The sequence below is a fragment of the Acartia tonsa genome, chromosome 5 (assembly GCF_053477335.1).
Source record: "Acartia tonsa isolate MP-2025a chromosome 5, ASM5347733v1, whole genome shotgun sequence".
NCBI classification, from domain to species: domain Eukaryota; kingdom Metazoa; phylum Arthropoda; class Copepoda; order Calanoida; family Acartiidae; genus Acartia; species Acartia tonsa.
Window position 1 is genome coordinate 26,268,175 of NC_137264.1, and position 27,185 is coordinate 26,295,359.

Sequence of the window (27,185 nt, forward strand, 5' to 3'; positions counted from 1 at the left end):
GGGACAAAGCCCATAGCGGCTAGGGGCGAAGCTGCTAGTATAGCATAAAATAAAAAAGTATTATAGAAATTTACAAAATTTATTTCCTTAAAATTTAATCAATCGTATTACATTTCTTAAGTTCCATAATGATACGAAAGTTGATTTTAAAAGGACAACATACATTTTGAACATTATTTGTACCATAGGAAGAATTTAATTAAAGAGGACTATCCACGAACAAGAGCACGTGATTCTAAGTACCTTCCAGCTTTGATCCTGAGTATTGTCTTTCAAAATATAATAGGTCACTATTAATAATTAATATATTGACGAGAAAATTTATGTTTCACCACTTCAAGTTGAAGTAAAGTAAAAAAATGTTCAGGTTTTTTAGTCAAAATTCTATCAAACGTTTTGTTGAGTTCGGGGTGTCCTTAATTGTCCATGTTGTCAAATGATAAAAATTAAAAGCACATTTACTATATATCATATGTATGTTTAAATTAATGCTAGTATGGATTAATTTAAAATCAATATAACACGAGTATTCGCATATGTATCATCAAATATCCATTTTATTAAAAGAATTAGCTTCATCAAAGTTTTCAAAATCAATTAAAATACCTAAAAAAATATGGTGAAACATAAATTTTCTCGTTAATACATTAATGATATATAGTGACCTATTATATTCTGAAAGAAAATACTAAGGATCAATGCTGGAAGGTACTTAGAATCATGTGCTCTCGTTCGTGGATAGTCCCCTTTAACTACCAGCAAATCAAATATTTTTTTTTAAATTGGCGAATCAAAATACATGTCAGGAAATCAATTGTTTCTTGGTTGGTTTCTTTTTTTGTAATAAAGACTACGTTCTAGTATCATATATATATATATTACTAAACAGGTAAGGGTGTACATTTACCAGTTCTAGTTAAAAAGATTTCAAACGAAGAAAAAAGACAATTAAGTACGGAATGGTGGCATAAATATGAGTGCTAAATATCATATTGGTATTATTAAAATCTGATGTACAAGTACCGTGCTGTAGGGAAGTGACAACTTCCCCCTTATATTGAGGTCAAATATTTTATACTATCAACAGTCATTTCATATCTTTGATGGTATTTATGGGTTTATACTGCGCTGCTTATGGAATTGGACAGTGTTGTCCTTATTACGTGATAATTAATGGTTAAGTACTAACTAGTTACTATGGTAATATATATGCCTTTGTATAACCCAGTCCCAGATCTCCTCCATAACTGTAGTTCTAACTGATTCTTTCTCCAACAACAAGTTGTGCATTCCATCTTTGTACATCTACAATTAGTATAAGCTTATAAACTACAGGGTGTCCCTCGTAAACTGGTTTTTTTGAAACGCTTATTACTCCCTTAATATTTGAGCTATCTTAGTAAAATAAAAAGTATTTGGCAGTCTACTACTGACCATTTTATGGGGTAATGATGAAAAATCCACAAAATAAACAGGAAAAAATCTACGAGGTATTACATAAGAGGTTCATTTCATTGAATTTAGACTAACCCACAAGAAAATATTTGCTTTGTGAAGTTTAAGATTAGTTAGGGTCCAAACGGCTGGTCGCTTAGACTTTCTAAGCACAAAAATTGAACAGGCTTGACATGGCATACCAGAAATTCTCAATATTCAAGATTCTGAAGTGTAATATAAGTGAACAATAAGTGAAAATAGGCATAATATTGGTTTTCTTTGTTTATTTTTTATGTGAGCTCGCTTCAAATGCACGTAAGAACCTGAAATATACCAGATTTTTAAATTAGACTACAATGCCAGTTCTTATAATGTCTGGAGTGAGTCTTTTTTATCCAACATTTGACCACCAGCTGCTTTTAAAGTTAACGAAGGCATATTTTTCTGGTGGATTAGTCTTATATTTACTAAAATCAGCCTGTTATGTATTACCTTGTAGATTTTTTTCTGTTAACTTTGCGGATTTTTCATCACTATATCATTAAATGGTCAGTAGTAGGCTGCCAAATACTTTTTATTTTACTAAGATTGCTCAAATATTAAGGAAGTAATAAGTGTTTCAAAAAAAACAGTTTACGTGGGACACCCTGTATATAGGCCTGCAATTAAATATATAAGTTATCTGACGAAAATACAATTTATATAAATATTGACAACACCTGCCTCAAATTGAGGCAAATTTTTATGATCTATACATAATATACCAGTTACTCAAAATACACCTTTTCCAATTGAATTCTTCTGCTGATCTAAAAAGTTACTTTAGGGGCCTTGAAATACACGAACAAAATTTTATCTCTACTGGCTACCTAGCACCAGGCCTCTAAAAAAGGCCATTTTTGAGATCTCGTTATTTCATACAAAAATTTCAAATGCATACAGGAATGGCTTGGCGTTCTGCATATTTTTTAAAATTATATAATGCGATTAAGATTGTTGTGTCAAAAGTATGCTATGCTTCCTTGAATCGTACCGAGCTCTGACGATGTCTGTTTTTAACATTTTTTCAGGAATTTATTTTAGAAAACTGACCGGCGCTAGTTGCAAAGTAGACTTTGACAAAGATTTTTTTGGATATCATATCTTTGGCCGTATATGTTTAAGTTGAAATATGCAAAAGAGCAAACCTGCACATTGCTGAGAAATTATTAAAACTGCTGTGCTACCGTTATCTGTAGATTTTTTAGAGGCCTGGCGCTAGGTAGCCAGTAGAGATAGAGAGATGCAATTTTGTACATTTATTTATAGGCCCTAAAGTAACTTTTTAGGTCAGCAAAAGAATTGAATTCGAAAAAGTGTATTTTAAGTAACAGGTCTGGAACAGGTAAATTTACTATTTGTCATAATTACTCCAATTCTTTTGTCGCCCACCTGACAGCAGAAATTTTTGACGTCTTTATACGTAATGACGAGGATCGCCAAGATTTGAACCTATAACCTTCCCAACAACGAGCGGACGCGCTACGTGTTACGCGCAATCATAGGTTAAAATTAAAACTGGATAGTACTATCACCTTTATAGTTTTATCCTGGCTAAATGCCTGATCATGAAGTCTTTGAGATCCTCCAGGTGTACAGATCTTGTCCTCCTCTCCATGAAGAATAAACATGGGGATCTAGATAACAGAGCATAAAATAAACAAGGTATCTAAATAACATCACAATATTATAAACCCTAGTAATCCCATTCCGTGTAAGTAAGCAATTAACATTTTTTTTGGCTTACTTAAATGTGCCATTGTGCCATTTTTGTGGTAAATTACTGATAAGCCATATAAATACTAATTGCTTACTTATGTCAGCATTCAACAACAATTTGGTCTGACTTGTGAGTTAAAAGAGGGTGGAGTAAATAAATACTCAGTAATTTATAGTAAAAGTTGCTTATATCAGTTGAAATGAAGAAAAAGGAGGAGGAGTAATAATTAATCCCTTCCTTCCTGTAAGCAGTTTATGAACAAAATGGAAGATTTGGCTGATGTAAGCCAAATAAGCATAAATTTTGATTGATTGCTTATAAGTAATTTATGAAAAAATTGTTTGATTTGGTATATAAGCCAAATAAGCAGAAATTTTGATTGATTACTTATAAGTAATTTATGAAAAAATTGTATGATTTGGCTTATAAGCCAAATAAGCAAAAATTTTCATTGATTACTTATAAGTAATTTATCAAAAAATTGTATGATTTGGCATATAAGCCAAATAAGCAAAATTTTTGATTAGTTGCTTATAAGTAATTTAAGAAAAAATTGTATGATTTGGGATATAAGCCAAATAAGCTAAAAAAATTATTAATTACTTATAAGTAATTTATCAAAAAATTGTATGATTTAATATATAAGCCAAATAAGCAAAAATTTTCATTGATTACTTATGAGTAATTTATCAAAAAAAAGCTTGATTTGGTAAATAAGCCAAATAAGCAAAAATTTTCATGGATTGCTTAGAAGTAATTTATCAAAAAATAGCATGATTTGGTATATAAGCCAAATTAGCATTTATTGTGATTGATTGCTTATAAGTAATTTATCAAAAAATAGCATGATTTGGTATATAAGCCAAATAAGCATTTATTGTGATTGATTGCTTATAAGTAATTTATCAGAAACTTGCATGATTTAGTATATAAGCCAAATAAGCCAAAACTTTCATTGATTGCTTATAAGTAATTTATCAAAAAATTGTTTGATTTGGTATATAAGCCAAATAAGCAGAAATTTTGATTGATTACTTATAAGTAATTTATGAAAAAATTGTATGATTTGGCTTATAAGCCAAATAAGCAAAAATTTTGATTGATTACTTATAAGTAATTTATCAAAATGTTGTATGATTTGGTATATAAGCCAAATAAGCAAAAATTTTTATTGATTACTTGTAAGTAATTTATCAAAAAATTGTATGATTTTGCATATTAGCCAAATAAGCAAAATTTTTGATTAGTTGCTTATAAGTAATTTATGAAAAAATTGTATGATTTGGGATATAAGCCAAATAAGCTAAAAAAAATATTAATTACTTATAAGTAATTTATCAAAAAATTTTATGATTTAATATATAAGCCAAATAAGCAAAAATTTTCATTGATTACTTATGAGTAATTTATCAAAAAAAAGCTTGATTTGGTAAATAAGCTCATTAAGCAAAAATTTTCATTCATTACTTATGAGTAATTTATCAAAAAATAGCATGATTTGGTATATAAGCCAAATAAGCAAACATTTTGATTGATTGCTAATAAGTAATTTATCAAAAAATAGTATGATTTGGTATACAAGCAGGGGTGTATATTCTGCACAAGATTCATTTTTTTCTCCTGCTTCAAATTACCCCCCTCCTAGTTTTTTCCACCAAGTTGGGGGGAGGGGGTGAAATGAAAAAAATATTTAAAGAACTCTATATTTTATTCATTTTTTCCAAAGTATATATAAAGTAATTTATCAAAAAATAGCATGATTTGGCATATAAGCCAAATAAGCAAAATATTTCATTGATTTCTTATAAGTAATTTATGAAAAAATAGCATGATATGGTATGTAAGAAAATAATCAAAAATTTTGATGGATTGCATATAAGTAATTTCTCAAAACATACCATGATTTGTTAAATAAGCCAATAAAATTTAGGTCTCTAGCTGTAATAGAAGCCACAATATTCATGATATATGTCTATATTAAAAGCCAGACAAAAAATCAGTCATAAAATTGGTCATGGAGCAGAAAATGGTCATAACACCACTTTTCTCAGATGTTCATTGATATCTCAGTATTCACAAACTAAAACTAATAAAAACATCATATTTCATTGTCAACATCTCTTTTAAAAATTTGATTTAATTTGCGCTTTTAAGCAGAAAATCATAGTTGAAACAAATTAAAATTATACAAGTTCAGCTGTGATTGGTACAATGCAAGTTAAACTGAATTTTTTTTAATGATTTTGACTATAAAATTGGGTATTTTTATTGTAAAAATATCATTATTTACTGGCAACCTAAATTTATGATGTAAATAATCTTAAATTTTGTTTCTAGGCTAGGTAGTTTAATTTCAAAATTTCTAGCAGAAGCAATAAAAATCTTTCAAAATCTTCATTATATGTAAAATGCCATTTTGAAATACCTACAGCTTTTTTATATTAAAGTTAAAAGGTTCAAATTTGGGGTATTGGATCTACTGGTGGCAGTCCTTCAGCAGTTAGATTGATGTATATTTACTTCCTTTAAAAAATATCCTGTATTTAAACATTTTTACAACAAATTTACTTAAAATTAGGGTAAGGGAGGATACTTTTTTGGCCAGATACCGGATATCTGGCTGATTTTAAATGCTGGATATCTGGTATCTGGCCGAATATCCGGCAAATTACTGGATATCCAGCCAAATTATCCAATATACGGCAGGATAACCTGATATTGAAGTAGCAAAAAAAATTTTTTCATAGACTGGTGTTTAAAATTAAGTAACTATTAACCCTTAATGGTCAGGTGGGGGGCATTGAACGCCCCCCCATCCGGTTTTTTTCTATCTCATTTTCTGTGTGTGAAAGATAAAGAGCCCAAACTGCGTGACTTTTTAAGTATAGGTATAACACATAACTGAGAGTTAGAATTTTTTGAATATCTCCATCCTGGCGGGCACAGGATGCCAGCAAACCTGGCAGGGTGATCCAGGTAAAGACCAAAATATTTTTTTGACTTAAACAAAGCATTTTTTCTTAATAAAATACTAAATTATCCTCTAGTAGTAAATCCTTATATGAAATACAGGTTTTCAAGTTAATTTCAGATTCCAGGTAGAATCCTGCAGGTCCTGATCCTCAAGGTCTCCAGAAATCTTTAAAATGCTCCTGTGACCGCAATTTTTGACTTAGAAACTTCAAATTTAAAACTTAAGCTTTTCAAACATATTAAAATTTCATAAAGATCCGCTGCAGTTTTCCCGCCGACCGCCAACTGCGGCGGCTGGCAGCTGCCAAGTACAGCTGCGGCTGCTAAAATTTATGTTTTGATATTTCTAATATAAAATTTACATAAAGATAAACATTTTCTGTGAAAAAATTGTTCTTCTATCTTCAAAAATAAGAAAATTACAGCCATTTGAAATTTTTAAGTGAAAAAGGACCAAAGGTTGTTAAATAAAAGGGTGAAGGAAGCGAAAATTGACTTCGTTTCACTTAAGGTCGGAAATTCATTATCAAACAGGGGACTTGCACAATCTTTAGCCCTGTAGCTCTAATAGGAACTGAGATAATAGGGGGGGCGTTGAACGCCCTCCCCCCCCCCCCCCCCAACCGATTAAGGTGCAGCAAGGGGCCCGACTGTAAGGGGTTAAATGATCTTTCTTCTAGGCAATTAATCTAATGAATTCTTACTACCCTTAATCTGTAATATTAACCCCTAACAGTTGGAGGATGGGCTGGGAGGTTGGATTAAAACCGCCCCCCACCTCTGTTTTTTTTCTATGTCATTTTCTTTGTATGAAAGGTAGAGGGCTATAACTGAATGACTTTTTGAATATGGGTTTGACACGTAACTGAGAGTTGGAATTTTTTGAAGACCTCCTTCCTGGCGCAGGATGCTAGCAAACCTGGCAAGGTCTTTAAGGTAAAAAGTAAAAGTATTTTTTTTACTTCAATAAAGCATTTCATTTTATTAATTACTAAAATATCCTATAGTCGTACATCCTCATATGAAATATAGGTGTTCAGGTCAATTTCAGGTTCCAGGTATAATCTTGCAAGTCCTGAACCTCCAGGTCTCCAGAAATCTTTTAAAATTTCTGTGTGCAATCTTTTACTTAGATACTTTAAATTTTAAACTTAAGCTTTTTATATGTCTTCATGATATATTACAATTTTATAAAATCCATTGCCGTTTACCTGCTGACTGACAGTTTGTGGATGGCAGCTGACAAGAACTGGGTTGCAGCCAAAATTTATGTTTTGAGATTTCTAATATGAAATTTACATAAAGATAAACATTTTCATAAAACTTGTTCTTCTAGCTTTAATAATAAGAAAATTAAAGCAATTTAAAATTTTAAAAAACAAGAAATTTTTGTTGTAAAATATTATATTGCTGGATAACTTCAATTTCTGGTATCCGGCACCTACATTTATATTCTAAAGGGTGTAGAAAAAAAAACAATTGCTTCTCTACTCTATAATTCACTTTGTCTATCCGTCTGTCCATCAGTCAGTCAGTCAGTAATGCTATGGGGGAAACATGATTTTCTTGGCTCCTATTAGAGATAGACAGCTGAAATGTTTGTGAAGATTACCATGACATATGCGCATAAAATCTATACATTGTTTTGTCTGTCTGTCTATAAATTGGAGTGCTAGATCAATTTCTACATTTTTACGTTTTTGCAATTTTCTCAATTCCTGTTCAAGATGAATGGCTGGAATGTTCAGGGTTTAATAAATTCAAATTCTACATATTTCCATCAAGTTTTATTAAGATGCCTTTATTGGTTGGGGTGCTAGACCAATTCCTAGATTTTTAGGTTTTCATGATTTTTTTATCCCTATATAAGATAGACAGATGAAATGTTTAGGGATTGAATAAGTTTAAAATCTACATATTTCCATTAAGTTTTATTAAGATACCCTTATTAGTTAGGGTGCTAGATCGATTCCTAGTTTTTAAAGTTTTTGTGATTTTCTTAACTCCAGTTCAAGATAAACGGGTGGAAATTTTAGTGATTAAAATAGTCATTATTCTACATATTTTGACCAAGTTTTATAAAGACTTACTATTGGTTGGGGTGCTAAAATGAATTTTGATTTAACGTTTTTCTTATTAGCTTAATGCTTCAAAAGACCTTAATACATTTTTAAAAGGTTTCGGGATTTTTATTATTGAATTTTTTTTATAACATACTCTATAGATAATTTTTCCTAGATGTCTGTTCATAATTTTTTAGCTTTGCTACTTATGGACGTTGTCATATGGACGTTTTGGTCTAAAACTAATAAAAAATGACTCAATTTATGCTCAAGCAATGACAATGAGAAAACAATATTGAATTTTGAAACTTTTCACCACTCCAGAGTGCTATTGCTAAGACCTAGCCCTTTCAGAAAAATTTGCCTCTCACCAAATGTGCATATCTTATTATAAGTTAAGAAACATTTGTCTATTTTGAAAAGTATTAACTGTCTTAAGTACTTTAAATCTTGTAGATAAACCCGATACTGTTTAAAGTTTTTGATGGTGCATGTAAAGACCTTTCTATAGACACCTTAACCAGGTTTCTAACACAATCCTAGCCAATTTGGCTAAAAAAAAAAAAAAAAAAAGACATGGCAAAATCAAGAATTGAAATTAGACTGAGCCATCATGTCTCAATGTTTGACAGGTCTCTCTTTTGTTGATATTTGTTTGTACTAATGTTTCAGAGCTTCGCTTTTATGTATGTTGTCATATTTGTTTTATATAAAATTAGTAACTTCCCTTGGTGAAATAAGTTCAGCTCTTAATAAGATATTACTGCACATTCAAACAAACAGATACCCATCCTGATACTTTAAATTGTAAATTATATTGGTGCAGTACCCAAAATTTTGAAACTTGGTCTTTTATATTGGAAAAAAATTTAAGAGCCATTAATTACATCTTGATTGGTTTTTACAAACTAGCAGTGTCCAAACATTTCCACCACTTTTTTTTATTTATACTCAGGAGAAGTGTAAAATTTATCTTCTATTTTCAAAGATCACCTAGTAATATCCAGGATTAATTACAGAAAAGCTTTGCAATATATGACAAAAAGGTCAAAAATTGGTTAAATTAAGTTCACATAGAAATTGGGCAGACAACAATTATACTTTTGGGGGGAAGTAGTTACCATTTGGGAGACCACTCACCCACCCTCCTTTTACTGATTGGTAACTTTTTGACATTTGATTAAATAATTTAAATTAAGTCAGAGAGAGAGGGGATGATGGGTTATTTATCACACTAGTCCCAAAAGTTTTAAAATTTTTCTTTTTCAAAAACTTTAGTGAATTTTATTGGTTGAATTATTAAGTTGAGTGTTTCAACGTTTCAACCACTAATTTTACTCTACAGAAGGGGGAATTTTGTGTATCATCATAGGGGATGTACATAAATTTTACGGCCATTGTCTTATCCCTATAGATTCCTGATCAAAAGTCATTTCAAGAATGTTTCAATAGTAGCGAAACTTCTCTATAAATAGGTAGGAGGGTACCTTGAACTGTAAATTTTACTGGTACTCAAAATAATAAAATTGTTCTCTTATTTATTGGCTTAAAACTTTGGGGACTTTTATTATATTGCCTGTGTTATTCTTAATGTTTTAGTAGCAATGATACTTTAACAACTTTGGGGACTTTCGTGAATTATGATTAGTTGGTTTATTAAGTAGAGTGTTCACACTTTTCAATCACCAATTTTACGCTAAAGAAGGAGTAATTATGAGTATCAACATAGGGGGTGTACAAAATTTCTTTGACTGTTGTCTTATCCCTTCAGATCCCTGTTCTATTATACACTTTGTCTGTACGAAAGTCAGTCCAAAATCATAAAATATAAAACTAACTTGGTCATTCGGTCTGTTGATCATCCTTGTTATGCATTTATGTATGTGATCTTTACTATTGGCTACGCCTCTAAAAGGCCTCTAGGGGCACTTGAGTTGGAGGAGGAGGGAAGTCGACCATTCCCATTCTAAATTTAGTTTTTAAAAAAGGTAAATTCAATTTTTTTTCTAAAGAAAGACACACAGATAGACATCCTGTTACTTTTATATAAGGATATATCAAGGTTTTATCTAATGGCGGTTTCTCTTTGGAGGGTGGTTGTACCTTCCCCCAAAAATAGTTATAAAACACACAATTTAGCTCTTGTACTTGAGTGGTGCACCAATTGCTGAAAACTAAAAAAATGTGTTCCTTATAACTGCCGCTAACGCTGTAATTGTGCGTCTTACGTGGATTCTACTAATGACAACTTTTGTTGGGCTCTTAAAGTTCTAGAAAAAAGTATTTCTAGGTCAAGTTCTTAAAATAACTCCCAAGACCACATTTATGGGTTGAAAAGTTTCGAAGCCATGTTTACGCCGAAAATTGCCGCCAATGCCGTAACGGAGCATCGTATGCAGGTGACACAGAATTTAACTTTGGTCAGGCTTGGTCAGTTCTACAATATTGTATTTTATGATGACACCCGTAAAACGACTCCATCCATTAGTTTTGTTAGCACAAAAAGTCTAAAGTACATTCAGCTTGAATTCTAAACAAGATGCCTAGTTTTCTGTGTGTGTGTGCGTGTGTTTGTGTGCGTGTGTTTGTGTGCGTGTGTTTGTGTGCGTGTGTTTGTGTGTGTGTGATTGCGCTGGTCAACACAATAGCGTGTCGTCCCGTGTCAGTATGATAAAGGTATTTAAGAGAGAAGCATGTAGTGTTTGTGAATTATATGTGCAATATATTTTTTTATAGTGAAAGTTATTAGTTTATAAAAGAAACTTGTATGAATTCTAATTCTTTTTTTAATGGTACATTTTAAACAACAAAGATATTCAGTAATAATTTTAAGAATATCTAAGTTGTTATAAACCGTAACATTAAATTAAAACTACGCATAAAATTGAACCAAGCCAAACTTTATTGCAAAGGAAACTATGAAAGATTACCAAGGTTAGACTATTTTTTTAGGTTTTTAAATTATGTAACATGTATTGTCATAGGCGAATGTACTGGACAGACGTAAAGACCCTTTTTAGAAGATTATTAATATTAGAAATTAGATTTGATTAGTTTTTTTTATTGTATCGTATTACAGACCGCTTTCTGTGGATATTAAAATGAAAAAATATGAGAATAGAAACAAAACTGGTATTAATTAATTATGGTTGAGAAAAGGTTCTAATCCAGCGGATTTTAATCGGTTTCCCTACTGGAATATTAATTTATAGCATCGTATTATTGTCAGCTTTCCGCGGATATCAAAATGAAAAATAATAAGATTAAAGCTGGTTCAAATTTTATGAATTTTTTCATTTTCGTGGAAAATGGTCTGTAATTTGATTCTATCCTTATTTTTTCAGTACGGTTTAGAACCAGTTCTAATCCAGCGGATATTAGTCCGTTTCGAAGCCATACTGGAAAATCAATTATACATTTCAAAAGCAAAGCTTCTCTATACTCCGTGTCGGTACGTCCATTCGTACGCCCATATCGATTTAAAAAATTGCTTTATAACGTGGTATCAGAATGTTCGTACATCTATATTGAATTTTTAATCTTTTTGACAAAAAAAATATTTATCTTATTCATTTTATTATAGAATACTAATTCTTATTAAAACTAGGTACAATGTTATAAGCATCTTTATAAACATGTCCTAACAATGTAAGATGTCCTGGAGCAGTGCTTATTCAGTTATGCCACTCTTATACAATTGTTAATGTTCATTTCAGAGCTTCGATTTTATGGATGTTGTCATCCTTGTTTCTCAGATATTTATCAGGGATCTAAATGGATAAGACAATGGCTGATAAATTAATATACATCCACATTGATGGTAAACATAATTACCCATTCTGTAGATTACAATTAGGGTTGGAAACGTTTGAACACTAAAGATAATAATGATAAATTATTGAATTTTGATTAGTTAAGTTTTCAAACTTGTTTGTAAATAGAGAATTTTCATCAAATTATCGTCCATTCTTAGTCTTATTCTTTAAGATTCCTAGTTAAAACGAAAATTTAGTTTAAAGTAAAAACAAGAAATATAAATCCTTAACTGCAATGCTCTAAAACAAAATATTGGCGCTTTCACTCGAAGTACCTTGATGAGCACTGAAACCTTTAATTTTGGGTCAGGTTAGGATAGGTTGTATAAGGAGAAGGGGGGTAGCATTTTTCTTAAAACTTTTTTAATTTGAGGCACATCTTTGAGCAAATAAAATGAAGTTTTCAACACATTATTCTAAAAATATTTTTACTCCTACAATTTTACATTTTAAAATCCACGGAAAGCTGTTTAGTGTATATAAAATGATGCTATAAACAACTATTTTAGTGTGGCTACGAATCTACGAAGTTTTCCCTCTTGATTTGATAGGTTTTGAGTCAAAATGAAAAAAAATTATTATATGGTAGAAAAACAGAAATTTACTTGCGTGATAACTGTTTACAATATGCGCAATTGCAATTGTAAAACGGGACCACTTTTGTAGATTAAAATAATTGGTGCAAAAGTTTGGACACTGCCTTTTTGTAGACACACCATACCCAGGGATGTTGGGATAATTGAAAAGAAAATTACATTTATACCCAAGGAGGGAGGGTATATTTGACTGTATTTTCACATGTACCCAAAGTTTTATTGCCATCCTCGCTTATATTTAGCTTAAAAACTTTGGGTACTTTTATTTACTTTTGATTGGTTAGTTCCAGACAAGTAGTGCCCAATTAATAATTTTAATCTACAACAGGGGATATTTTATTTTCAGTATGGCTTTGAAACCGATTAATATCCGCGGTATTAGAACCGGTTCAAAGCCATACTGGAAAAATGTGTAATGTAGACAATTTTATTTCAATATTAAAATGAAAAAAAACACAATAATAATGCCAAATTTGTAAGCCAGGGCTTCGGCCACCTCAGGGTTAACAAAACCGGAATTAATTTACTATCCGCGGAATGCAGTCTATTAGTAATTTAACGCTACACACACACACACACACACACACATACAAAGAAAACTGGTTTTAATTTTATGATTTTAATTTAATTTCTCGTATTCATTCGAACCCGGTGGATAGGTACCGGTTCTCATCCATACGAAAAAAACTATATCTAGCATCGTATTATATCCAGTTTTCTACGAATATAAAAATGTACAATCATAAGATTAAAACTAGTTTTTTTAGCCGGTGCCTTTGGCACCTCGGGGCTAAAAAAACTAGTTTTAACCTTATAATTGTACATTCTATATCCGCGGAAAGCCGTTTATAATACGATACGAGAAATAACTATTTCGTATGATATTATTGTAAACGATTTGGTTGTAAGGAAGGAAATAGGCGGAGTCAAAATATATGGCTGGGGTTTGGTTAAAAGAAACAAAGGAAATGGGATGGGATGGGGACAAAAATCTACTCATTTGTGTACTATTTGAATTTTCAAACATTGCATTGGAAAGAAATTATACCTAACATATTTTATCATAAAATTACAAAAAAAATTTTGCATTTAGAATACCACCTCCCTTTAAAAAAATACTTTTAAAAGCTATTGATCCATCTCAACCCAAGACTACTTTATCAAACTAACATCTTTGTACAGGCCTAATATATATTTTAAAAACATTCTCAATTTTTCATTCTCAATTGTCCTATAAACTTTTTTGGCATTTTGAAAAAAATAGTAGAAGGGTTAGGTTTATCTTTAAATCTGTCTACTCGTATTCACAAACTTTAAGTTTGAATGTAATGTAGTTAAAATGACAACCATTTAAATAAGTTTTGGTTTTAAACCTTAGGTTAGGTTTTGGTTTTGCTTATGACCATTTGACTTATGGATTGTTTATATTTATATTTCCACAGATGAAGACAAATATTTTAAAAACTAAAATGTTTACTTTCAATGTAATGTTATAATCTAGTTTGTAAATGTTCGAGCCTTTGCACAACTGCGCATTATATCTAGATATTTTTAAAATGGTTATGCTGCTGCTATGTCAGGTGCGCGACTTAAAGCTATTTTAGGCTGTCCTACTGTATAAAGCAGTAAGGTTTTTTGTCTTTACGATTTTAAAAGCTACCGAACCGATTGAGTTCTTTATTACATGGAAATTTCACATTTTATTTTTCTGAGGATGGTTTTATGCTATTTTGTTCCCTTCCCTACCACTTTGAATTCCGAGATACCAAGCTTCCAAATGTTATGTGCAGCCGCTAGTCAAGTAATTAATAGAGAAATAGAAATTTGAATTCTTACACTTTACTGCAATATTTTTTTCATTAATCTGTCCCTACTCAATTTAGATTTTGTTGTGAAAATAAACCACACTGAGATTTACGCATTTAAAATAAGGAATAGTTATTTATCGCATTGTATTATAGACAGCTTTCTGCGGATATTAGAATGAAAAATTATTAGATTAAAACCAGTTTTGTTAGACCCAAGGGATCGAGGTCCCAGCTAACAAAACTGGTAATAATTTAATGATTTTTATTTTATTAACCGTGAAAAATTGTTTGTAATACGATGCTTTAAATAATTTTTCAGTATGACTGAGAACCGGTTCTAATCCAGCGGATATTAATTGGTTTTGAAGCCATACTGGAAAATGAATTATCAATTTTTAAAAGTAAAGCTTCTCTATAATTGAGGTCGTTCCTTCCGTTGGTACGTCAATATTGGTTCTTTTCGTTTAGACTTGTTAGAGTTTTCCTATCGATCTAAAACTATGTACTATAACACTAAAATCAAGTCCTAAAAATGTAATTATGTCCTTAAACAGTATCATGCTCATTTCAGAGGGATAAGACAATGGCCGATAAATTTATGAACATCTCTATTGTTAATTAACAAAATTATGACTTTTTTAGATTACAATTAGTGGTTAAAATGTTTGGACTTTCAACTCAATAAACCAACCAATCAAAATTCAATAAACGTTTCAAAGTTGTTAAGACAACGAATAAGAAAATTTATTTTAAAACTTTTGGGACTAGTGTCATAAACAGCCCAATATCCCTTTTTTTACTTATATTGTCTATTTTCTTATGTGTCCCATGATACTATAGGTAGAATTTAGTTTTTTCGTCCATTGTTCTATCCCTGCAGATGTATACCCAGGAAGTAAAGGAACACTGGACAGTAAATTACAATTATTGGAAAGGAATGGGTAGACAGGTGCCCAAAAGTTTTATACCATGCAAGTTTTATAAAAAGAAAATGGATAATTTTAGGAATTTTGATCAGTTGGTTTAATGGATATAGAATATATGTGGATATATAACAGGAGAAAAATTGTCGTAATTTAGGTTGCACTTTCCCCTCCATTTTATTGGGCGGGCCGTTTATCCAGTAGGAGGGGTGGGGATAGGGTAAATTACAGGGATGGGAGAGATCGTTATTTTAGCCCGCTTGAGAGTTCACTTTATTATAGAATTGAAAATCTCGTGCAAGATCCAAGTAATATAAATCCATTGTTGGTTTCGATCTTGTAGTGGCCAAACTTCATTCAATTCAATTAATAATTTGTATCCACAACAGACTAATTTTATTTATCATCATTGTCTAATCCCTCAAGATCCCTCAATTATTTTGAATAAGAAAACGTAATTATGAAACTATAGGGACTAATAAACAGCCCATTATACCATCCCTCTCTGAAAATACTCGCTCATTGGCTAGTTCAAAAACTTTGGGTACCTAATTGAATTTTGATTGCTTGGTTCCCAAAAAGTGCCCAAACTTTTGACTGATAATCTATTTCTTATTGTAAATGAATAATTTTCACCAATTTATCGTCCATTATTCCTCAAGATTGCTGGTAAAAACAAAAATTTAGGTTGTAGTAAAAACGAAAAAAATGTATATAAAAGTATTGAAAGAACAAAAAAATTAACGCTTTCACTCGAAGTATCTTGATGAGCACTGGAGCTTTGAATTTTGGGTCAGGTTTGGTTAGGTTGTATACGGAGCGGAGTGGGGAGAGGTGTTTGCCATTATTACTTAGAATGAATGAAAAAACCTGTTCCTGAACGGACAATTATCTTTTCGGATTTTTTTCTTTGCAATAGCAGTTTAAAATTGATGCTTATATATGCGTGGCTGAGGTACGTGCCGAGCCATGCTTAAAATATCTTTTTTTTTTGGATACAAGATGTTTCCAGTATGGCTTCGAAACCGATTAATATCCGTTAATTAATCCCGGTTCTCAGCAATACTGAAAAGTTATGTAAAGCATTACAGACAATTTTCCACGAATATTAAAATACAAATTATGAAATCAATATCGTTTTTGTTAGCCCGGGACTTTGGATTCTAGGCGCTAACAAAACTGGGTTTAATCTTAAAATTTTTCATTTTGTTATTTGCGGAAAGGTGTTGATGATATGATGCGATAAAAAACTATTCTAAAATTTGTAAATCAAGGTAAAAGGACAATGGATTATAAAGTAATTATTAAATTAGTAAATTTTGATTAAGGGTTGTCTATTATTTTGCCTCTCAGTGTCCCTTCTTGTAACATGTAGTATGCTTAATTAAATTATCGTGGTTGATTATACATTTAAACTATAACACAGCATAATTTATCTGCTATTGACCTCTCCCTTCATATTATATTTTATTGTTATCCAATACTATCAGGGATCTAAAGGGATATGGCAATTGATAAAAAAATTAATATAAATCTTAAAATGGTATACAAAATTAACCCCTCTACAGGTAAAATTATTGGTTTAAAAGTTTCTTGTTTGTAACCAACCAATCAATGTTCTCTCCTTCCATGAACATTACTATGGATGAAATGGTTTCTACAGATTTGTGACATTAATGGTTTGAGTATGGGGAATGTCTTTGTTTAAAACAGGTGCAACTCATTACCATGCAGTTAGGACCTCTAGACAAAATTCGTGCAATTAAAGATTTGGCTATCTATTTGGTGTTACCTTACTTAATACCCTGGGCGATGAGCGCGTTACATTGCAATTTAAAACACAGAGTAGGTTCAAGGTGGGGTGGAGAGGACTTTTACCCAAAGCGGCCCAAAGCGACACCGAGCCCCTAGAGGTAATACTGGTATAAGGACAAGTATGTTCATAAGAAGAACAGCATTATTTTACTATACTGAATTTAACATGGACAAGTATAAGTATAAGTAGAGCAGCAATATTATACAATAGTGATATTTAAGTAATATTGAAGCATATTCATAAATAGCGCGGCAAAATTATATTGTGCTGTCCCTAGTAATCTCTGATTTTAACAAGTGCATTTATATCCACAAGTTTGTCAGCAACATTATGATAATCTAAATTTAACAAGGACATTAGTAAGGCAACAACATTATTCCTTCTAACGTTAACAAGTACAGTTATATACATATGTAGCACAACAACATTATACTATACTAATTTAAAACAAGGATAAGTATATCCATAAGTAGGGCAGCAGCATTAAACTATTTAACAAAGTATCCTCATTCCTCTCCCCCTCTGTTTTTTAAAAACTTTCTGAATATAATTGGTTCTTACACAAATAAAGTTTTTTATTATTCCTTTATCATTTCTATGGCATTGGGGTACCCAAAAATATAGGTACCCAAAAGTTTTTCTGTGTGTGTGTTTTTGTTATGCAGCAAATGATACAATAATATTTATAATTCAGTACCAAATTTTGCCCTGGATTGTTGGGCTTGTTTTTATAGCTTGTAAGCTCATTTATTTGATTGGATCCAACTGTAAAACTGTAAAAATTGAATTTTGGGACTTTTCTTCTAGGAGCTAGTGGAACAAAAGATCCCCCAAAACACTAAAAATGTAAGTTCTGAGCTTATTTTTAAAGATATCAATCTGATTTTTTAAAGAAAACTTTTTAACATTACTCAACTAAGTAACCATTACAGATTTCATTTTGGGACTTCCTTTCTAGAGGCTAGTGGAGCAAAAGACCCCCTCTAAAACTATAAATATGAGTTCTGAGCTTATTTTTAGTAGCAAAGCTATTCTATAATTAGTAGTGAAGCTTCTCTATTATTTGAAATGTCTATCTGTCTGTTTGTCCATCTGTCCATCTGTCAGAGACAGAAAGGGTGAAACATAATTTTTTCAACTCCTATAAAAGATAGAGAGCTGAAATTTTTAGGGATAATTATTGTAATAATCTTCATATTTTCACCAAGTTTCATTAAGTTTCGCCAATTGTTTGGGGTGCTAGATCAATTCTTACATTTTTAAGGACTTCCAAGCTTTTTTTGAAAGGGATGGTAATTTCCATTTCAGGTTGTAAATCTTTTTTATTTCCAAAACTTTTAACCTTGGAACTAAGATTTGAGGGTATAATTAACCCCAATAATAGAAAAATGCTTTTAACTTAAAAATCTTAATTTTTTCATCACAATGTGTATAATAAAGGATGAATTCCGACATTTATTTGGCCCCCTTTATGACATATCTCTTTAGATCTCTGGTAAATTATGCTTTTGAAAATCAAAACTCATTTTGATGAAATTTTATTTTGTTGATATCTTTTTTGTTAATAAAGTTAGGATCATGAGAATATCATTAACCTTACAAGACTCAAAAAAATGCTTTCAACTTAAAACTTAGTTTTTTATTACACTTTTATGTAAGTTTTCTGCTAGTAACAAAAATAAAGGGATTTTTACCTTAATTTTGTTAAAAAAGTTGTTTCATGTAAAAAGTTACTTTTTCTTAAGTTACTTTTTCAAAATTTAGACTCTTTTTAAACTGTTTTTAACCTATTTTTAAAACATATATAAAAAATATACTATGACAACAGTAGAATCGGACTGCAGAGCCTAAATTTGAATTAAGTCCCCAATAAACTTTTTTTGTAGGATTTAAAAATTAATTTTTACTGATGCTCTGGTCATTTTTGACCAAAGCAAAAGGTCTTTTTTTATTGGGGTAAAATTTGTAGCTTTTAGAGTGTTTTGCTTCATAAATCTTGTATTCTGGTATAGAGTAAAATTAGGCCTTTTGATTTCATCTAAATTAATTCTTTGTAATATATCAATGAATTAACATTAACATGTTTGTGTTCTATCACTTATTTTAAAAACATAAAAAATGGCTGTAAAGGGTTAAATGACAATAAATGTTTATGCAATACAACAAATTTATTTTTGTCACATATATAAATGCGATATAAAATAAGATTATTCAAACTTATTTTTTTAAAATAATTTTAAAAAGTATGGATCTTTTATGTGTATGGTTTTCCTTCTTTTCATTTTAATTAAATAAAAATTATTTAACTACATTGGAAATAAGTTACTTTGTGAAAACACTCTTTTTTTGAATTGTAAAGAATTGAAATAAAACAAGACTTCTTATTGGTTAGACTTCAGAATTATTTGTTTTATTGTAAATGTTAGATTTTTCAATGAAATTAATTGTTTAGGAAAAAAAATTATTTCCAATGAACAGAGTAATGTTTTTTTATTGTATCAATATAAAGTGAATTATATAAAAATGTTCTGTAAGCCACAATATTAACCAAAGTAAAAAAAGAGCTTTTGCTCCGGTCAAAATGACTACAGCAACACTAAAAATTAATTTTTAAATCCCCCAAAAAAAGTTTATTGGGGACTTAATTCAAATTTGGGGTCTGCAGTCTGATTCTATAGGTGTCCTAGTATATTTTTGACCCCCCATTCAAAAATAGGTTAAAAACAGTTTAAAATTTTTTTCTTGTGTGGAAATATTAAGAGATCAAAAACATATGCTACTTTTTTTGATACACTAAGTAATATGGTCTGTAAACCCTAAAAAATACTTTTTGTGTGTCATGCTGTATTACATAGAAGCTTCACAATGATGTCATAGTTCCTAAATGCCAAATTTCATTGGGGGTGGGGGTTATCATACCTGTACACCCCTCCCCCCTTGGACATCAGTGCACTTTATTGCTTGTTTTTATATATAATAGCTTTAATTTTTTTTTTTTGAATAAAAGTCTAATCCCAAATTAGAAATACTATATTAGATATTTTTCAGTTTATATTTTCTTTATTTTACTAATATTTATTTATTCTAAATGTTAATAATTTATGAATATTTATTGTAAATATTTAAGAAACATATGTTAGAAAGAGTAGTTTTGTGTATTTCATATCAATATTAAAAATATTTTGTTATTAGTAAATTTTTCTCAGGAGTTTACTTCATTGGAGAACAGAGTTGATAAATCAATCAAAATATCATTAGAGTACATTAGAATCACTTTAAAGACAGATTGTCTCAGTCTGTGGTTAGAGTGGTTTTGCTGGAACTTTATAACACAACTTTAAATCAGAAACAGAAGATTGATTTATGCAGAAAACTAGTGAATTTGATTTAAACATCTAATTTGTATAAATTTAAAACAAACTTTCATCAGTCATTTTTGAAACATGAAAAGAATATAAAATTTTTGAATGTATTGTAATACTGTATAATATCATGTAGTTTAATATAATTTGACTTATAAAGTTTTTTTTTACATTAATTATAGGTTCAATTTTGCCAATTTTCATCATGAAAGTAGGAAATAAATCACAAAAAATGGCTTGTTTAAGTAAGGATTTTGTAGCAAAAATGGAAGATTTAAGTAAGAAATTAATCTCAAAAATGGCTTGTTTAAGTAAGAATTTTGTAACAAAAATGGAATATATAAGTGGGAGATTAATCACAAAAATGGCTTGTTTGAGTAAGAATTTTGTAGCCAAAATGGAAGATATAAGTAGGAATTTAATCACAAAAATGGCTTGTTTAAGTAAGGATTTTGTAACAAAAATGGAAGATATAAGTAGGAAGTTAATCACAAAAATGGCTTATTTAAGTAAGGATTTTGCAACCAAAATGGATGATTTAAGTAAGTAATCAACCCCAAAAATGGCTTATTTAAGTAAGGGTTTTGCAACAAAAATGGATGATTTAAGTAAGCAATCAACCCCAAAAATGGCTTAATTAAGTAAGGATTTTGCAACAAAAATGGATGATTTAAGTAAGTACTCAACCCCAAAAATGGCTTATTTAAGTAAGGATTTTGTAGCAAAAATGGATGATTTAAGTAAGCAATCAACCCCAAAAATGGCTTATTTAAGTAAGTATTTTGCAACAAAAATGGATGATTTAAGTAAGTAATCAACCCCAAAAATGGCTTATTTAAGTAAGGGTTTTGCAACAAAAATGGATGATTTAAGTAAGTAATCAACCCCAAAAATGGCTTATTTAAGTAAGGATTTTGTAGCAAAAATGGATGATTTAAGTAAGCAATCAACCCCAAAAATGGCTTATTTAAGTAAGGATTTTGCAACAAAAATGGATGATTTAAGTAAGTAATCAACCCCAAAAATGGCTTATTTAAGTAAGGGTTTTGCAGCAAAAATGGAGGATTTAAGTAAGCAATCAACCCCAAAAATGGCTTGTTTAAGTAAGGATTTTGTAGCAAAAATGGAAGATATAAGTAGGACATTAATCACAAAAATAGCTTGTTTAAGTAAGGATTTTGTAGCATAAATGGAAGATATAAGTAAGCAATCAACTACAAATATAGCCTAAATGGCTGAGAAGGGATTAAATTTTGAGGAAAAATAATCCGGATTAAAATCTTAATCTGTAAGACATTTACGTCAAAAGCGTCCGATTTGGCTGATTCTTATCAGTCACCCTTATTTTTGGGGATTTTTAGGGGTTTATAGGGCAATAATAGTTCTTCAAGTAAGCAATTAACCTACGAAAATGGCTCGTTAGTCCGACATTTCCGATTTAAGTAAGCCACTTTTGTTGTAAAGTGCGGACTTTCCCGATGTGAGCACGTCCTACTTAAATCTGACAAAAATGCTTATATAAGCACAAAAAAAGGTAAATTGCTGAGACAGAGATTACTAGGGAAAGTTATATGAAGCTATTAATATTTTGGGTGTATTGGTCATTAAGTACAAGCTGAACATCTTGGACATATACTAGCCAAATTTTAGGGAAGTCTTTCCAGCAAAATACCAAAACCATACTTTTATTATATTCAATATACCCTCCAATACGCCTTTATTTAAGATTATACCTTAATATCACTGAATTCTGTTGCTAACTGTTCTAATCTGAAAAATTGATAATGATATCCAAAAATAACAAATTTGAGGTCACTGGTTAAACACATCATTTTCTTGTTCTTTCTATTATAAGCAAACAATAACAATAAAAACTATTTGTCATTGATATGATTGGAAATTTTGACTGCTAAATCATTTTTTGTTTATTAAAAGAATCACTGGTTCATTTTATTTTTCTATGATTAAAATGTTTACCTATTAAGAAGAACAACACTATGTTGAGCTTTTAGACCACCACTCCATCTATTCGAGTCTGATTCTATTATTTTCATCCAATCCTGAATAATAGCATTAATATCCCAAGAGTTCTATTTAAATCAAAAATAATGCTGAAGCCTTCCTAAATGGAGGACTCTATTGTCTTGCGAGATTTTCTACGAACAAGGAAAAAGCCTTTTATTACTCTAGATAATTGTTTTAAAACATTTAAAACTGTAGGGATACTTTAATTTTTTTGTTTTTTATAAGTAGTATAAGCATTGAACATATTTGACTATATTTAGACGTATGTTGAATAACCCGTTTAAGAGACATTATTTTTAAAATCAGCCCAACTCTTTAAAGTTTTGCTATAAGGGTGGGAGAGGTAGTTTTTCATTTTTTGTTTATTACTTTAGGTTAGGTAAGTTTATGTTGGTATTGTGAAGCCCCGCGAGATAGGCATATGAATAAAAAAAACAACCTTTTTTTAAAAAATTTTTAATAATAATGAGGGGAGTTTAAATGCACTTTGAGGAAGGAAAACACCAATTTACCTTATCACTGGTTATAAATCTCTTATTTATTCCGCTGAGAGATAAATTAGGAAATATCCTACACAACAACCGAGCCAAAAATTTCTACAAATAAAAAATTTTAATAAAATATCTTTATATGGATCCTGGATAATGAAAATATTTAAAATTTCTCTCAACTAATGAAATTTGTTGATAGTTTATCATTGTTGGAGAGAAGAAATGTCTCCTATATAATTAAATGTTTTGTTGAAGTTGAAAATACACAAAATTTGATCTGACCAGAAAAGGAGAAGCAACACTAGGATCAACTTCTACAAGAGGACCAACAAGAGCTATCCCTTTCACCAGAGGAACTGCCTGAAAATTTTATTTAGATTTTTAATCATTAATTACACACCTACAAGAGACAATGCACAAAAGAGTGATCATAGTAGTTTAAAGGCGCTTGAAAATATTCAAACGTAACTCGATTTAAATCTCAATTATTTTACCTGTAACATTTATAAAAACCGAAGCATTTAATGGTAATCAATAAATTGCCTGTTTCTAAAAGGTTTATCTATAAATTACATTTCTAGTATAATGCTAAGTGTCCCTTCTTGTTTACATTTCTACAACTGTAATGGAGAACCATATTGTTCCAGCGGTTAGTGAGATCTTAAGGCACACCCACAGACAGGTTCACAATAAGTTTTTAATGATCTTTACCTTTTTATCATCTTCCATGGCAGAGATAATTGTTAGCAGACCTCCCATAGAATGACCTATACAGTTTATTTTAGTTGCGAGATACTCTATAATTGGATATGTCTGCCCTTAACGCAATGGGGAAAATGAGATTTACTCAGCTGCTACTAAAGCTAGTTTTATTTTCATTTTGCACATATTTTTTTATTTCTCAAAAGCTATTCAAGATTATTGCTTTTTTTTGAAGATATCCAGTTCAATAGAGTATCCATTATACAACTTTCTTTGCTTGTCGTTTCTTGTGGTTAAGCAATAATAGCAATATAAATATTTTTATGCAGATTTCATGATTCATTCTCTTTCTTTTTCTACCAACCTTTTTTTAATATAATCATGGCAATGGCAAGGATTATTTCGAAATAAGTTTTGGAAATTTTATCTTCAGTATGGCTACGAATCTGTTTTATTTCCTCTGAATTGAAGCCAACAAACAGAAGTATCGTTTGTATTGGTTTAATGAAAATTTTAACGAAAAATCACTTTTTAATCTTGGTGATCTAAGAGTTTCTTTTACCAAAGAAACCTAAAATTTAAATTATAAAATTACCTAATATAAAAAGAGGAAGGTTTGGATATTCCATTTTATATTTTCCACAATGTTCCAATATTGGCAGAATGTATTCATCAATATGCGAGATCTACAAAAAGATATATTTATCAACTCATTAGAGTTTAGGTTGCATAATGTGTACTGTACCTGAACCCTGTCACTAGAGCTATAATAATAATAATAATAATAATAAACCAAGTAATAATGTGTACTTGAACCCTATTACTAGAGCTATGATCATAATAATATACCAAGTAATAATGTGTACCTAAACCCTGTCACTACAGCTATGATCATAATAATATACCAAGCAATAATGTGTACCTGAACCCTGTCACTAGAGCTATGATCATAATCATAAACCAAGTAATAATGTGTACCTGAACCCTGTCACTAGAGCTATAATCATAATAATATACCAAGTAATACTGTGTACCTGAATCCTATCAATAGAGCTATGATCATAATAATATACCAAGTAATAATGTGTACCTGAACCCTATCAATAGAGCTATGATCATAATAATATACCAAGTAATAATGTGTACCTGAACCCTGTCACTAGAGCTATGATCATAATGATATATATATATCAATAGAGCTATTATACCAAGTAATAATGTGTACCTGAACCCTGTCACTAAAGCTATGATCATGATAATATACCAAGTACTAATGTGTACCTGAACCCTGTCACTACAGCTATGATAATAATAATATACCAAGTAATAATGTGTACCTGAACCCTGTCACTACAGCTATGATAATAATAATAATACCAAGTACTAATGTGTACCTGAACCCTGTCACTATAGCTATGATCATAATAATAAACCAAGTAATACTGTGTACCTGAATCCTATCAATAGAGCTATGATCATAATAATATACCAAGTAATAATGTGTACCCGAACCCTCTCACTAGAGCTATGATCATAATAATAAACCAAGTAATACTGTGTACCTGAGCCTATCAATAGAGCTATGATCATAATAATATACCAAGTAATAATGTGTACCCAAACCCTCTCACTAGAGCTATGAGCATAATCATAAACCAAGTAATAATGTGTACCTGAACCCTGTCACTAGAGCTATAATCATAATAATATACCAAGTAATAATGTGAATGTATTCATCAATATGCGAGATCAACAAAAAGATATATTTATCAACTCATTAGAGTTTAGGTTGCATAATGTGTACTGTACCTGAACCCTGTCACTGCACTAGAGCTATGATCATAATGATATACCAAGTAATAATGTGTACCTGAACCCTATTACTAGAGCTATGATCATAATAATATACCAAGTAATAATGTGTACCTAAACCCTGTCACTAGAGCTATGATCATAATAATATACCAAGCAATAATGTGTACCTGAACCCTGTCACTACAGCTATGATAATAATAATATACCAAGTAATAATGTGTACCTGAACCCTATCACTAGAGCTATGATCATAATGATAATAGAGCTATTATACCAAGTAATAATGTGTACCTGAACCCTGTCACTAAAGCTATGATCATGATAATATACCAAGTACTAATGTGTACCTGAACCCTATCACTAGAGCTATGATCATAATAATATACCAAGTAATAATGTGTACCTGAACCCTGTCACTACAGCTATGATAATAATAATATACCAAGTAATAATGTGTACCTGAACCCTGTCACTAGAGCTATGATCATAATAATATACCAAGTAATACTGTGTACCTGAATCCTATCAATAGAGCTATGATCATAATAATATACCAAGTAATAATGAGTACCCGAACCCTCTCACTAGAGCTATGATCATAATAATAAACCAAGTAATACTGTGTACCTGAGCCTATCAATAGAGCTATGATCATAATAATATACCAAGTAATAATGTGTACCCAAACCCTCTCACTAGAGCTATGATCATAATCATAAACCAAGTAATAATGTGTACCTGAACCCTGTCACTAGAGCTATAATCATAATAATATACCAAGTAATACTGTGTACCTGAATCCTATCAATAGAGCTATGATCATAATAATATACCAAGTAATAATGTGTACCCGAACCCTCTCACTAGAGCTATGATCATAATAATATACCAAGTAATACTGTGTACCTGAATCCTATCAATAGAGCTATGATCATAATAATATACCAAGTAATAATGTGTACCCGAACCCTCTCACTAGAGCTATGATCATAATAATAAACCAAGTAATACTGTGTACCTGAGCCTATCAATAGAGCTATGATCATAATAATATACCAAGTAATAATGTGTACCCAAACCCTCTCACTAGAGCTATGATCATAATCATAAACCAAGTAATAATGTGTACCTGAACCCTGTCACTAGAGCTATAATCATAATAATATACCAAGTAATACTGTGTACCTGAATCCTATCAATAGAGCTATGATCATAATAATATACCAAGTAATAATGTGTACCCGAACCCTCTCACTAGAGCTATGATCATAATAATATACCAAGTAATACTGTGTACCTGAATCCTATCAATAGAGCTATGATCATAATAATATACCAAGTAATAATGTGTACCCGAACCCTCTCACTAGAGCTATGATCATAATAATAAACCAAGTAATAATGTGTACCTGAACCCTGTCACTACAGCTATAATCATAATAATATACCAAGTAATAATGTGTACCTGAACCCTGTCACCAGAGCTCTGACCATGTCCTGTATGGTCATGACCAAAGCAAAGAATGCCCTGCTCTGCTCCTTTTATGGCAACCTCATCGTAATATGGCATCAAACATTCTCCATAACTAATAAGACAAAG

The 27,185-nt window shown here is 30.6% G+C and overlaps 1 protein-coding gene across 3 annotated transcripts in view; it reads right to left on the reverse strand.

Moving 5' to 3' along the window:
• Positions 1 to 60: 60 nt before the first annotated feature.
• The window catches only part of LOC145319145 (monoglyceride lipase-like), a 27,953-nt gene continuing 828 nt past the window's right edge, over positions 61 to 27,185 (reverse strand). Inside the window, exons 3-13 of one of the 3 annotated variants that reach the window (XM_080161022.1) lie at positions 27,051 to 27,171; positions 24,366 to 24,456; positions 23,780 to 23,835; positions 23,351 to 23,428; positions 23,090 to 23,173; positions 22,530 to 22,612; positions 22,286 to 22,322; positions 3,012 to 3,113; positions 1,214 to 1,305; positions 757 to 857; positions 61 to 209 (exon numbers count right to left, since the gene is read on the reverse strand). In XM_080161022.1, coding sequence (XP_080017148.1) covers positions 851 to 857; positions 1,214 to 1,305; positions 3,012 to 3,113; positions 22,286 to 22,322; positions 22,530 to 22,612; positions 23,090 to 23,173; positions 23,351 to 23,428; positions 23,780 to 23,835; positions 24,366 to 24,456; positions 27,051 to 27,171 — 751 coding nt within the window. In that variant the 3' untranslated portion in view covers positions 61 to 209; positions 757 to 850. Of the gene's footprint in view, positions 210 to 746; positions 858 to 1,213; positions 1,306 to 3,011; positions 3,114 to 22,285; positions 22,323 to 22,529; positions 22,613 to 23,089; positions 23,174 to 23,350; positions 23,429 to 23,779; positions 23,836 to 24,365; positions 24,457 to 27,050; positions 27,172 to 27,185 lie in introns of all 3 variants that reach the window. The other 2 variants (XM_080161020.1, XM_080161021.1) reach the window with 2 other exon arrangements.